At 49.0% G+C, this 14,464-nt stretch overlaps 1 protein-coding gene across 1 annotated transcript; it reads right to left on the bottom strand.

Moving 5' to 3' along the window:
- Nucleotides 1–864: 864 nt before the first annotated feature.
- Nucleotides 865–12,867, bottom strand: LOC139933229 (zinc finger homeobox protein 3-like). The gene is given in 12 exon segments (XM_078283189.1): nt 865–981; nt 1,129–1,821; nt 1,947–3,802; nt 3,836–6,781; nt 6,947–7,115; nt 8,727–8,837; nt 9,077–9,213; nt 9,382–9,489; nt 10,147–10,360; nt 10,552–10,986; nt 10,988–11,088; nt 11,222–12,867. Coding segments are annotated over 12 exon segments (8,532 nt in total). The 5' UTR covers nt 12,867.
- Between the last annotated feature and the right edge of the window lie 1,597 nt (nt 12,868–14,464).

Raw genomic sequence — 14,464 nt, 5'->3', positions numbered from 1 at the left:
ACTCATCATTGGCTTGTGGAGGGTGGAGCTGCATGCTAGCACCATATCAGTCTATTGGTACTCAGCGTAGCCGTGCCAGCTGCAGGTCTCACTCCTTCACCGTACAGACGTCAGCTCTGCAGTTTGTTATTGAAAACCAACATGTTGAAACTAAATCCACAGACATGTAAAATTTTGGTTACGAGCTTTGGAATCTGAGTCAGTCTTTACAAAAGCTCTTTGCGAATACCTCAGTCCATTTCAAGGATATTATTCTGTTTTTTTTTTCCTCTTCTTCCACTGTTAACTGCTTTGTTTTTCTTCAAGTTTATCTTTTGGAGTTCTCTATTTACACTAAAATCTCTTTGACAATTTCTTTTCCAGCCTAGTAGAGGCTGGCACTACATGCTACACAGCTAGTCGACTAGCACTGTCTGTTGGAGGGCCCATTGAGAGTCTGTCATGCAGACTGAGAGGTAGACTGCAGGTCTAGCTGGGCAGTGAGGTCACATACTTGGAGAATGCTCTTTGGCCTCTGTGGCATCCGGTTGGTTTTATCAAGATGGCGTTTGGTTGTAGTAGGGTGTCTGACGGGACAGGGAGAAGGAGCTCTAGTAGGCAGGGGAGGACAGGCCAGGAAAGAGATAAAGAACAGTATGGAAGGAGGAAAGCTGTAGTAGACAGGACTTGGTTTGGCCTCTCTCCTACTTTCAGTTGAGAGAGCTTCTCTTTGGGCCACTGTGGCTCTGCATCTTTGGGGTGTTCAGGTTACAGGTTTGGCAGCAAAGTGAACAAGGTATAGGTTTAGAGGAGGACAGGGGGTATAGTACGGGGGGGTTGGTGAGAACATAGTAGAAGGAAGCAAAGGGATCCTAGTCAGCCTCTCTAAGCTCTGTCTCTCTCCCCTGCCCCAGTGGTCAGCTCGGCCTGCTCCCTCTCTGCAGAGTCAGAGCTCAGGCTCCTGGCCCTCTTCTCCTTGGCTCTGGCATTCTGGAACCACACCTACAGAAGAGATTTGCATGAATAAATATGAAGTATACTCCTTGAAGGCACATTTTTCTGATGATTGTTTTAATCTATCTGTAATACACACAGATCAAACATTTTATTTAGCCTTGAATATTTGCAGCATTTACAATGAAACCCTACCTGCACCACTCGGTGAGGCAGTCCCAGCTCCTGGCCCAGGGCCTCACACTCTTGTCTGTTGGGTGTACGGTGGCTCCTGTAAAAGTCTCTGAGCTGGAGCACCTGGAAGTGGCTCATCTGTGTCCGTTGGCGCTGCTGTTGCTGATGATGATGCTGATGATGATGGTGCTGCCTCTGAGTTTGTGTCTCGCCCCATTCAGAGCTTGGACCCCCAGAGCCCTCGGGACTAAGAGACACTTGGTCAGCCATAGTGGAGCCCTCTTCACATGGGTACTCCTCCTCCTCTTCCTCATAGTCCTCTTCCTCCTCTGGGTTGTTAAGATCAGTGGCTGAAGAGTCAGAGGTTATAGATGGCTTCACAAGTAGCTCCTTGTTGCTGTTGACAAAGCCAGGGGATAGGGTTGGGATAGGGTTGGAGGAGACAGATGGGCCTGGCCTGTCCATGAGAGAGGACATAACCATGTGCCCCATCTGACCATTGGATCCATTACTCATGGACAAGTTGTAGCCTGCTCTTTCAGCCTCTGCCCAGTGACGGGACCTCATGTGGGCATCCAGAGCACTCTTCACCTTGAAGAGAGCCCTGCAGAATGGGCAACGCAGGTGGTTCAGACCCAAGCTGAAACTGGTTCCCAGCCCCATTGACCGGAATTGTCCTTTTCTCTCTCTGGCTCGTGTGTTCTGAAACCAGACCTGTGAAAGAAAAAACATTATGTTGCCAAGGCTTAGATACACAATCACATAGGATTATGTGTGCTTTTTATGTCTCATTCGCTCACACACACACACACAGACACACACAAACATCCATTAAGTACCTGAACCACACGTCTCTTGAGGCCCACATCGCGTGCAATGCTTTCCAGGACTCCTCTGGTGGGGTTGGAGTCCAAGCTGTAGCGCTGGTACAAAACCTCCAGCTGTTCTGGGGTGATGGTGGTTCTCTGGCGCTTATCCCTCCGATGCTCATCCTCAACCTCTCTCCCACCCCCTGGGGCTTCACAGCTGGTCTCTGACATAAGCTTTGAACTCTGCTTCAAGGAGGACAAGGAACTTTGAGAGAGGCTGGTGAGGGTGTTGCTTGTGTGATCGGACAGTGTGTTTTTAAGTTGTATGCTGTTTATGTGTGGAATCATGGGATGTGTCGGGTTAGGGTGCATCTGGGACATAGCGCCTGAGAGCAGTTGGCTGGCCATCAAGGTGTGGTTGGGGTGGAGCATCATATAAGGCATGGTTCGCTCTGTGAAGCCAGAGTGGAGGAGTTGGACCTGGGACTGGGCTGCCAGGAGGTGCCTGGTCTGATGCTCCTGCCACAGCTGGAACGAAGGCAGGGACATGGGGCAGAGAGAGCACTGGAACTGGGCCTGGGTTTGGGGTTGGAGTTGGTTCTGTAGCTGGGTTTCAGTGGACAGGCCAGAGGTGGCATCAGGCAGCAGAGGGTGGCTTGTTTCAGACTCTGGAGCAGAGGGGAGGTTGGGTGGAGTGTGAGTATGAGGAGTATGAGGCTTTTCTGCAGCTGAAGCAGAAGGAGGGCTGTGTGTGTGTCCCTGGCTGGACTGAGATGTAGACAGGGTGGTGGCTACTGTTTTTTGAGAAGACGAGGAAGAGCTAGGCTGGGGTTTCTCTGGGGATCTTTTTGGCTGCAGCTGGGGCTCAGGTTGGGGAGAGGACAGTATCTGCATGGCCTCAACAGTTTCCTTACTCTGGCTATCTGAGTCTGGAATTCCATTTTGAGTTTGAACAAGGGCCTGGCACTTGTTAGCTTGAGCTGAGGTTGTACTATCTTCTTGCTTCTTACTAACTGAGTTTGGCTCACCTTTGAGTGGGACATGCTCACTCTCTGTCCAGTGAGGTGGAGAATCCAGAACAGGTGAGTCAGGGGTGTAGTACTCATAGGTCAGATCCATGGAATTTTCATTCTGACGGTCACTTTGACCTTCATCACCACAGTCATCATCCTCATTATCATCATCATCATTCTTGTAATAGCCACTTCTCTGCCTCTGACTGCTGTCAAGCTGGTTCTTCCCCTCTACTCCATCTTCCATCCCTCTGTCTTGATGTTTGCGGGCTCTCTGTCTGGCGTTTTGGAACCATACAACAATGACTCGGTTAGGGAGGGACAGCAGAGCAGACAACCTGTCATATTCTTCCTCTCTGGGGTAGGGAGTGGCCTCAAACACCCCCTGCAGACTCTCCAGCTGTTGCTCAGTGAAGCGGGTACGGGAGGAGCGACGGCCTCTATGGGGCTCTCCTCTAAGGAGGTCTGCTCTCTGGGGCTGTGGGGAGTGGTTGGCTGGGAGGCCTGGGGACAGTGACGATGGGGCATCTGTCAGAAGCTGGGTTTGTGCTACTTCTTCTCTGGACTCCTCCAGGGCTGTGGTGGGGGGGTTATTAAAATTGTATGGGGAATCCTTGTCTCGCTGGCGCTCCTTAAACAGGGTGTTGCGGAACCAGTGTTTGATGACTTTGTGAGGCAGACCAGACAGAGCAGACATCTTGTTGACCTCTTCGTCACTGGGGAGGCTGTTAATATCAAAGTGTTGCCGCAGAACACTCAGTTGCTCCTCAGAGATACGTGTCCGTGCTCTCTTACTCTGCTGTTGTTCAAGCAATGTAGGGCTACCTTGGGGTTGTTGTCCTAGTAGTACAGGGCTGGGCTGTGATGGTTGACCTAGCAATGCAGGATTGAGCTGTGGTGGGTGGCCTAGCAAAGCTGGGCTGAGCTGGGGTTGTTGGGCTAACAATGCTGGGCTAAGCTGGGGTTGTTGCCCTAGCAAAGCTGGGCTAAGTTGAGATTGGTAGAGTTTTGCCAGGTCACTGGTCACCGCAGACTCCAACCAAGGTTGGGACTGGAGAGCCACGGACTGCATCATAACAGGAGAGAGGAGAGGCAACTCCATGGGAAAAGAGATGGGCGGCAGGGGGAGCTTAGGTAAAGACAGTGGGGGTATGGGAAGTTGGGGCAAGGAAAGAGGGAGCATAGGTAGTTTAGGTAAGGAAAGAGTTATGGCCTTAGCCTGGGATGTAGTTTGGGAGGTGGCTGAAGCAGAGGTGCTTGAAGTGGGCCCCTCCTGTTGTGGAAATATTTGTGGTTGAGGAGATGGAGGGGAAAGTGCAGGGGCAGTTGGTGTTAGGTCAGTTGCTGAAGCAGACATTTTGGTTATGGGATCTGAATCTGAGGGGACAGGTGAAGGTGGGAGGGTTTTAACTTGGGTCTTAACTGGTTCTGGCGCTGGTTCCAGTTCTGGAGCTGGATCTGCAGCTTGGGTGGCCGCAGTTGAAGTCTCCCCAGACTTAGGCTGTGTGAGAGGGTACAGCTGGTCATATTGCAGCCTGTATTCTCTGGAAAACCTATCCAGCGCAGTAGTGGGAAACAGCAGCCTGTGAATGTACTCTTGGTGGCTCTTCAAAATCAAGGCATCTGAAAAAAACTTACCACAGTCTCTACACTTTTCTCCTCCTCTACAGCATCCCTTCTCTCTGTTTGCTGACTCCTCATGTTTGTTCTGATTTTTCTCTTGTAGCACCCTTTCCATATCTCCATTCACTTCTCCTTCTCCTTGCCTGTTCTCCTCCTTCAATCTTTCCACCTTTCCATCCTGTGGTTCCCTAAACCCATCTCTCTCCTCCTCTGAGCACAACCCCATCTCTCTGATGCCAGAGCTCTCTTGTCCCTCTGGTGTCATTTGGGTTGCTATCTTTAGCTGGTGTCTCTGTCTACTTTGTATATATTGGAGCGCCAACTCATAGCCATAACTCTGCAGCAGGGCTCTGAGAGGCTCCCCATTCACAGCAGCATAGGGCACTCTGGGAGGAGGGCACTCCAATCCAAGAAGGTTAAGGGAGGAGCCATCAGTTTCCTCCTTTTGTTTCTCAGTTTTAACAATAGGGACAGTGGTTTCTTCTTTCTCTTCTTTGAGACTAGAAGTGCTGTGTTCTCTCTCTGTCTGGTTCATGGAGGAGCCACTGCAGCCTGCCTCAACCTTGGCCTCACATTGTACATGATCATTTGGTTGGGTTACTGCTGAGCTTGAACTGTGTCTCTGGGTGTGTTCTTTCTCTATTTGAGGTGGGGACTCTCTTGTAGCCTCAACCTTAAGGTGTTCTATTGAGATTGAGTAGGCAGAGTCTAACTGGCTAAGTTCTGGGCTCCTAACAGTTAACTCTGGGTTAAGCTTCATGTCTCCAGATAGGTAAAAGGGCAGGAGAAGTTGCTGTTGCAGGGAGAGCAAGTTGTCTGGTGCCAGAGAGAAGTGTTGCTTTAGAAGATTCTCTGGCCCTAAGGGAAGGTGCTGTATCAGTGCTGGGTTAAAGAGCTGGGACTGGAGCAGGGCTGTGTGCTGTTGTAACTGGGCCTGGGCCTGGGCCTGGGCTAACTGCTGCTGTTGCATTAGCATCAGCTGGTTTCTTGATGCTATCAGCTCTGCCACTCTCTTTTTAGCCTGCTGGCTGTCGGTCTGGGCAGGGAGGGTTGGCTGGGCCTCAGCCACTGAGCTGGGGCCTAATAAAGAATAGGTGGAGGGGCTTACTAAGTCTGGCCTCTTGGCGAAAGTCAGACTCTTGGAAGTCTCCTCTCTGGTGGTAGCAGCCTGAGTTGAAATAGTGGGAGTTGACACTGGAGCAGCTATACTAGAGGCTGGGGTCTGTGGTGCCGGGTTCTGGGCAGCACGAGCTCTAGTCTGGTGGAGGACAGAGCGAAGATGTATGTCCAGTGTGGAGCTCTGGCTGTAGCCCACTCCACACAGTCGGCAGCGGTAGGGTCTGGGATCAGGGCCCCGGGGAGCCTCAGGGGCAGCAAGGCCTGGGCCAGAGTCCTGCAGGGCTCGTCGGGCCCGGTGGAGATGGGAGACAGAATTGTAGTGGACCAGAAGAATGGTTTTCTGAGTGAAGGACTCAGAACATATGGTGCATTTATAGGGCCGAGATGGGTCCAGATAGCGGTCCATGGTGGGGTTGGAGCCCTTTTTGACATGAAAGCTAGAACTTGGTTCTGATCCAATCTCTTCCTGTGGCCCTCTCTCTGGCTCTATTAAGTCCTCCTCAACTCCATCAACCTCACCTACCACATCCTTCTCTTCAATCTTCCCTTCCTCTCTTTGTTCCTCCTTTTCCTCTATCCCGAGTGCTTCTTCTTCCTCCATCTCTTCATCCTCAGCCTCTCCTGCTTCTTGACCCACTTGAGGTGACAAGCTAATGTCTTGTTGAACTGAACTCAAACTCTGATCCAGGTGTGTTTGGGTGGTATGAGGCAGTAAGAATGTATTCTGCCCCTGTGTGTTGTCCAGCTGTGAGTGTGTGTTTTGCATGTGTCTCTGCAGAGCCTCCTGACTGCGACAGCGTCTGGAGCAGAGGGGGCACTCTGTCGCCGCCCTCATGGCATGGTACTGCCAGTGGAGCTGGAGCTTCTCCTGAGTGGGGAACGCCAGGCTGCACCTGCTGCAACGGAACCGGTAACCATGGCGATCAGAGGGGGGAGGAGGGTCGCTGGGTGGGGAGGTGGGTGGGGAGGAGGGAGGGATCTGCGTGGGGGACTGAGGAGCCAGCCTGCCATTGGAAGGGTGAGTGGTAGTGTCTTCCAGGGGTGGGGTGAGTAGAGCTGTGACATCTTTGGGTGCGGCTACATCTCCCTCAATATTCTCCTCTGACATGCCTGCAATATGCACACAAAAGTGAGCATGAATTTGAAAAAATATTTCACATTTATACTAAGCACAGAGTCAGTTGTACTACAGTCTACGTGACAACGAGACAAGGAACATATTTTGTGCTTTTAACAAATCTGACATACATGTTTTAACATTGGTTTTACGCTAACCTTTGTTTTTCTGTGAATCAATTGTGGCAAGGGAATCAGCAGGGTGGGAACCATTTGTATTGTTATTCTTATTATTTTTATTTTTCTGAGAGTTATCTGTGTGAGAGTCAGTCTCCGTCTGTTGTTCCGTCTCATGATGAGGCTCGGGTTGCTCCATGGATGGTGTCACCTGGAAGAAAGAAACAACGCAATGGTCTGTCAGTTTTGGTCGTTCTTGATCATAACTGCCAATTAGACTCAATGTCGATTTCCCTATCTGGAATGAATAAATACTGAATGTTACCCTATTTTCTTAATCCAATATTATGAATAAAATGTTTAATTGCACAGTATAATAGCAAGCAAATAGCAAGATGTATGAATAGGGATTGCCTGCGCTCTCTGTCCTAATATCATAAAACATTTAATTGTGTGAATATGTAAGTGTATAGCTATATCTTACACCTGCCTGTACAGCAGTGTATGCAGCTCAGCACATATATTTGGTAGGAACTATACATGGTGGAGATATGTGGGTCTGCCCTTCAGCTCCAACGACACCCTCTAACATGCCCCAAGGGTTTAATAAAACTTTACTGAGCTGAATAATGAATTTATTTAAAATCATTCTTCATATAGAAAACCCCCATCTCCACAGCTCCAAGCACTGAGAGCAAATACTATATCTGTGTGAGCAGCTAGCTAGCCTAAGGAAAGGACGGACAGCTAAAGATGAGATTTACATGACAAGAGTTTTCTCTGCGTAACAGCTTCATAAGAGAGAGAGAAGAACAACGATACACGCACGCACACACACACACACACTGCAGAGAAAACTGAAGGTCAGGCTTAATCTAGAGAGCGTAATTGGAAAGCAAGGTACATAATGGCCATCATCACCTCAGTCTGAATTAATGAACCTCAATTACTATCAGAGAGAGTGAGGGAGGGAGGGGGTAGGAGGGGAGAGAGGGAGGGAGGTGGGTGGTGGGGGGGTAAGGGGTGTAGAATATGAAAAAGAGAGAGAGAGACAGAGTGGGGAGAGGGAGGGAGGGAGTGAGGAAGTAAGGGGCTATGAACAAAAAAAGAGAAACTGCTTCGGAGCAAGAGAGAGAGAGAGAGAGAGAGAGGAAGGGAGGGGTAACGCATAAGAAATTGAGAGAGAGCTTGGGAGAGACAGAAAGGGAGGGGTATGAACAAGAAAGGGAGAGAGAGAGGGGCAGGGAAAGAGATTGCAGCAATAGGAATGATAGGAGTAGCTGGAGGGGGGGAAGGGAGGGGCAGCAGAGGGGAGAAAGGGTGAAAAGCAGTCAGTGAAGTGGAGGCAAAGAGAGCGAGAGACAAAGGCCACTTAGCATACGGGCCAGGGAGATGGAGGATGGTGATGTGGATAGATGACCAGTCTTTGTTAGTTGGAGAGACACAGTAAAAAGCATGGGGCCCCTTTTTAGCTTGACTGCACTTCTGGTAATAGAGGGCTACTTAAACATGCATTATAGAAGCACTGGCTTTTTCCCTCACTCACTCAGTCAAACCCTCTCTCTTCCTCTCCAAAAGACGCACGTACACATACACACAGATACACAGCATGCACGGCTGCATCAAAGATGATAGCGGGGAGCTACTTAAACATGCATTAAAAAAAAAGCGCTGCCTTTCTCTCTGGTGCCTTCTTAATGGAATTGTCTCCCTACATTTCACTCTCCCCCATCCCCCATCGCTTTGGCTTCTCATTTTCTCTCGCTTTCTGACTAACGCACATACAACAAATACACGCATGCATGCAAACATATATACTTACTGTGCTGATGAGCTTGTCTACACAGTCCTGGGCCACACTGTGCAGGTGTGTAAGATGATGTCTAAGGTGTGTGTATGGGAGTTTAACCTGGCACAAGGGGCAATGGACAGTCTAAAAGAAGAGAGGCCAGTTAGAAAAATGTTTGAAAATTAAATTGTTAAACAGAAGGCAGCAAAAGAGTGTGTGTGTGTGTGTGTGTGTGTGTGTGTTTGTGGGACCACATATGCACTTGACAGGCCTTGAAATTTATGATTGCATCTTTATTGTTTTGTGTCCTTTATTATCCTTAATATTTCTTATATTCATGTGGATCTAAATAAGTGATTCAAATGTGTATGTAAGGTGCTCACCTGCTGGTTCTCGTTTTGCTGGTGTATTCTAGGGCGTTTGGGTGAGAGGGAGTTCTCCATTTCCTCGCATCCAGAGGATGGACGCTTGACTGGGGGCAGAGAGTCCCTCTTTTCCTTCTCCTCCCCACTAGTTTCTTCTTCAAGGAAAAATCACAGATGTACATTATTATATTAGTAAGTAAGTACTATATACTATATATAAGTATTCTAGAATTTACATATACTATTAGTATTTTGTAGAATGTGACGGTTTAAATGAGGAGTGGAAATCTGAATTGTATTTTCGCACGTAGAAGCAGCTCTACCTGTCTCCTCAGTAATCTGCTTCACCCCCATGTTACTTGTGTCTTTGGTTTGGTCCAAAGGACCAGTGGTGATCTCACTGGAAGTTTCCATATCCTCACTGAGCTCTCCTGAGGAGGGGACAAGATAAATAATTATGTCATACATGGTAGTACATATGTCCTCAGAAACTATCATGCTAATTGTAGTTTCTATTCTCTAGATAGCACCCTTCAAAAAGACCAATGTATTTGAATCACACTTCACCCCTCTTGCTTGCCTCTATACACTATTGATCAGGTATTGATTCTCCATTAGATTCCCCTCAGAGGTGGAGTGGAGTTAATATGGACTTACAACACATCAGTTCACCTCAATAAGTCTTAATCCACACAGAGATAGAACACAGTACAGACTTAATTTACAAGAGTTGAGCTACTCATTTTAGGTCTTAATCAGGCAGTTCACACAGTCCATAGGATGTAAATTCATTCATGTATTTTGCACAGATTGCAGACTGATGACTGGCTTACACCTCCCCCTCCTTCTCCAAGGGATTGTATTGGTTCATTGATTAGCAGGTGCTAGCTGTTGTCGGGGGTGATTGGGGATGTAACAAGGATGTGTATTGACTAATCAATTTACCTGATCAATATCTGAGCTACAGCCATTATTCATTTTCTCTCTTTTCATCTTAATCCCCTGTCCTCTCACCGATGTCCAACACATGCAAGCGTTCTCCCTTAAATACACTCACACACTTAACACAATTCATACACAACTCTCACCTGTGACACCGTCAGGGCTTTTCCTGATGGTAAAAATGGCTGCCAGCTCCTCTCCTCCCATTGGCTGTAGCTGTAGTAGCCCCTCCCTCTGCTGATGAGTTGGAGTTTGACTGTGTTTCAGTAGTTGGAGTTTAGATGAGGAGGAGTGGTTGCACAGGAGACAATGGAACAGCCATGAGCCTCCATCAACCTCACCATCATACTGCTGCAGGAACTAAAGACATGGGATGGAAAAGGAGAGAGAGCATGAAAACTCATATTATGGTTGGACAACATGGTTCATATTTTGGAAAGAATTTACAAATATACTGGTATGGTTATCATGAATCAGTAAATGCATTTTAAAACACTACCAGAAAGGGATTATGGCTGAGAGTATGTCTGAGTGTGTGTTTGTGTACTGACTCTGTAGACCCGGACGCTGGCCTCATGGTGTGAATTGAGGGAGTGTCCTCGGAGCTTCTCCAGACTGCTGGTCACGTAGTCACACAGGTTGCACCTCAGCTGGACGGGGTTGCCCTTAGCAATGAGGGCGGCCCCCTCCTGACCCCTGTCTCCGCCCTCCTGGAGGTGAGCAGCAAGCTGGTACCGGGTGCGGTGTCTGTCTGTCTGGCAGTGCAGGGAGAAGTTAGCCCTCAGCGGAGTGGTGTAGCCACACAGCCTGCAGTGGCAGCCTCCGGCGACCAGGGAGCACCACTCCGACTGGGGCAGGGAGCGAGGGGCGTTCAGGTGCTGCTCCACAGACTCCAGGCTGTCAGAGGAAAAGCAGGAGCAGACAAGGCATTGGAACACACCCAGGGAGAGGGGTCCAGTGGGGGACAGAGATGGGACGGGAGGGGGGGGAGGGGGAGGGGGAGGGAGAGGGAGTCAGTGTAGATCCAAGGGTGCCTGGTTGTTCTGGGACTTGACTGGTCAGGCGCATGTTCAAGGAGAGCTCACCACCTAGAGCACAGACACACAGAGAAAACTCCTGAGCATTTGCAATTCAAATCCCGTTTTCAAACTTTCACAATGGTAAGAATGGTAAGCTGTGCGAAGAGTCTAAATTAGTGATTCAGTGTGATGCGCTTCTCACCTGCGTTTTGTAGGTGTTTAAGCTGGGGGGTGAGGCTCCTGCAGTGGGACAGATAGTAGCCTCTCTGGAGCCGCAGCATGTTGTGTGTGTGTTTCTCGCTGGTGGTGTGTATGCGCAGGTTGCGGGCAATGCTGGTCTCATAGTCGCACACATCACACCGCCACCGCTTACCAAGAGAGTGAGTGTGTGCAGGTGGTGTGAGCTTGGCGGGCTGGGTAGTAGGCGTGTGAATAGGGAGTGGGAGTTTGTATGCCTGCTCGTCCACGGTGTGACCGTTGGAGGAGCTGCCGTTGTGGGCGTGCGCGGTGTGAGAAGTGTGTACGTGACCGTTGGAGTGCCCCCCATTTTGAACGTTGTTAAGGTGTTTATCCGACTGCATGTGTATGCTGAGGTTGCCTTTCGATGAGGTAGCATAGTCACACACCTCACAGCGGTAGGGCTTGTAGCCACAGGCATAGGTCTCACCACGGGCCAAGCGAGGGTGGGCCTTGCCCGAACTGCAATACCCACACACACCTCTTGTTGCACCGCCACACACACACTTTCCCCCAGAGCCGCCACACACACACTGGCCTCCCGTCTCTGGATGTTTCTCTTTCATGTGGACTTGCAATGTATGCTGAGACTTATAGTGCCAGTTGCACTTGGGGCATTTGAGCGTCTTGCAGGAATTGCGTGAGTGCATTATGGTCATGTGACTAGTCAGTGAATTGGGAGAGAGGTCTTGGTTGAGGTTTTTAAGGACAGCTTCCTTCTGTTCTCCTTCTTTGTCTCTCTCGTCATCCACTTCTGTCTCTAGCTGGCTGTCGTTTGGTTCTGGAGCTTTGGCACCATCTCCATTGGCAATGGAAGAGTGAGGAACCCCTGCCGACCCATCATCCTCAGCGGGTGTACTGGCAGGCTCAGTACCCGCCAGTGGAAAAGCCAGGGCAGACTGCTGGGATTTAAAGCTCTGAGGAAACCCAGAAATCCAGCCCCGATCTCCCTCAATGTCTTTTACCTCTGTCTCGCTCAGCAGGGCGGAAGAAGAGGGAGGACAAGTGAAGTGCTTTGGAGAGGTGGAAGGAGTGGGGGAGGGCTTTGGAGAGGCGGTTATTTTGCTGTCGAGTGTGCCACTGGCCATTGCAGTGCTGGAAGAAGAGCTGTGCTGGCTCTGTTGAGGTAATAAAGAACATTTGGATTTGGTTTGGCTTTGGTTTGAGATGGCCTCCTCCTCTTCCTTCTCCTCTCCGTCGCTGCTGCTGAGGGCTGCTAGGAGGCCCCCTGTAAATGACGCCTCTCCCGCACCTGCGTACACCTCCTCTTCTTCCTTCCCTTGCCCTAACAAATATCCCTCCCCGTCATCTTCCTTCATCCCCTGCTTTTGACACCCTCCGTTCCCCTGTAAAAGTCCGCCTCCTTCTTTCCCCTCTCCTCCCCGGGTCTCTTCTCTGGCCTGGGACCCCTCTGCCCCCTCCTCCTCGTCCCGCTGAGGCAGGGTCAGGGGCTCTTTGGCAGGGGCCGCGGCTGAGGTATGAGAGGATGACCCCTGCTCAGGAATGACCGCCAGGGTCAGGAGAGGAAGAGATAAAGCCTGGGGGCTGAGGTCAGCATCTCTCTCCTCTCCTCCCCCTCCATCCCCTCCTCCTCCCTCACTGCTGTCCATACCAGAGGCTACAGCAGCCACACATTACTACCCCACCTGTGAGTGAGAGAGAGAGAGAGAGGAGAAGAAGAGAGGCAGACAGAGACAGAGGAAAAGAATGAAGGGGAAAGAAGAGAAAAATGAAATACATGAGTCAAGTAAATAATATTGCATAACAGTGGAGGCCATTGATTAGAGTCCCTGGATAGCATCTGTTCAATACCGCCTTCACAGTGCACAATACAGAGCCTAGTTACTCAGAGGTTAGCGTTAGCCCTTAATGGGAAAATCAATAGTACGAGCGCTAAACTAGGTAGAGGAATGCGGGTAAAGGCTACGCGGGAGGTCTATAATATTCCTCAAGGGATAGGATTATATAAAGAACTGAACGCTTCTAAGCTAAAGGGCTTCAACTAAATTGCCACACTGAGATAAAAAGGATAGAAGAACCATTTTAAAGCCAGTGTATCAGTGTGTTCATCTTTTGCTGCACATCAGTGCAGAGATGTTATGAGAGTCAAAGGGATCTCTGTTTAGCGCAAACTGTATGTGCCATTCTTTAACAACACAGAGTGCAAATGGATTACACACCATGAACACACACATACGTACAAACACCGAAGCAATACTGTGTATGAAAACCATGAATCCCTTTTTGCAATAAGTTGAAACTTTATAAACCAGAGAACAAACACAGGCTTGTATTCATTTTGCTGCTGCTGAGAGAGAAACTGTGTTTCTATAAATTTTTGAGGAAATCTTCAAAAAATAAACATATTTTAAGTCTGTCAACCCTGGGTTTTTTTAAATCATGTAGGTTTTACTGGTACTAGGGATGTGAATTTTAATCACACATGAATGACCATATAAACTTTCAATCCAAGTAAATAATGAAAAAAATCCCCTAAAATGGAGCGATGAGGATCGCAGATGATCCCAACGATGCACAATCACGTCTGTACAATCGTACACCAGTACAATGGCTTCCCAAAAAATAAATGGGCCTCTCCTCCTCTTCTACTTGTGTCTGATTGATGGATGGCAGATAAGAAGGATACATCTCTCTTACTCTGTGTGTCCTACAATCTCATTACTGACCTTTTTTAATCAAGGAAAGACCTTAATGTACCCTTTCACCTTCTCCTTCAACCAAACCCCCCCCCGCGCCTCCCCTTCCCTTCCTTCTGCTCCAACACACCCCTCTCTCTCTCTCCCTCTTTCCAGTACCCACCCCCTCTTGCCTCTCTGCAGCTCAAAGATATATGGCTCATATCGGCACTCTGATAGTGCTTTAATGTACTGTGTTTATGTCACAGGCCACAGACCCTTGGCCACTGCAGCTGTCCACTGTCCTCCTGGCTGGCGCTGAGAGGCTGAGCCTGCCTGCCAGCAGCCGAGAACAGTCTCTAATCTGATAAAGATTTTCATTTACACTGCAATCAATAACCTGGGTCTATCGGCAATGTAACTATTTATACAAGCATTCCTGGCTCTCTATCGATCACAAGTGCGGGAAACCATCATTTAACAATGTGTGTGTGTGTATGTGTAGGCTATGTGTTTGTTTGTGTGTTAATGCATGTACATCCTGTTCTGCACAAGCAAATTGATTCTGACCA

Source organism: Centroberyx gerrardi, chromosome 4 (genome assembly GCF_048128805.1).
Source record: "Centroberyx gerrardi isolate f3 chromosome 4, fCenGer3.hap1.cur.20231027, whole genome shotgun sequence".
NCBI lineage: Eukaryota > Metazoa > Chordata > Actinopteri > Beryciformes > Berycidae > Centroberyx > Centroberyx gerrardi.
The sequence above is the reverse complement of the archived record's forward strand: the minus strand, read 5'-3'. Positions and strand labels throughout refer to the sequence as shown.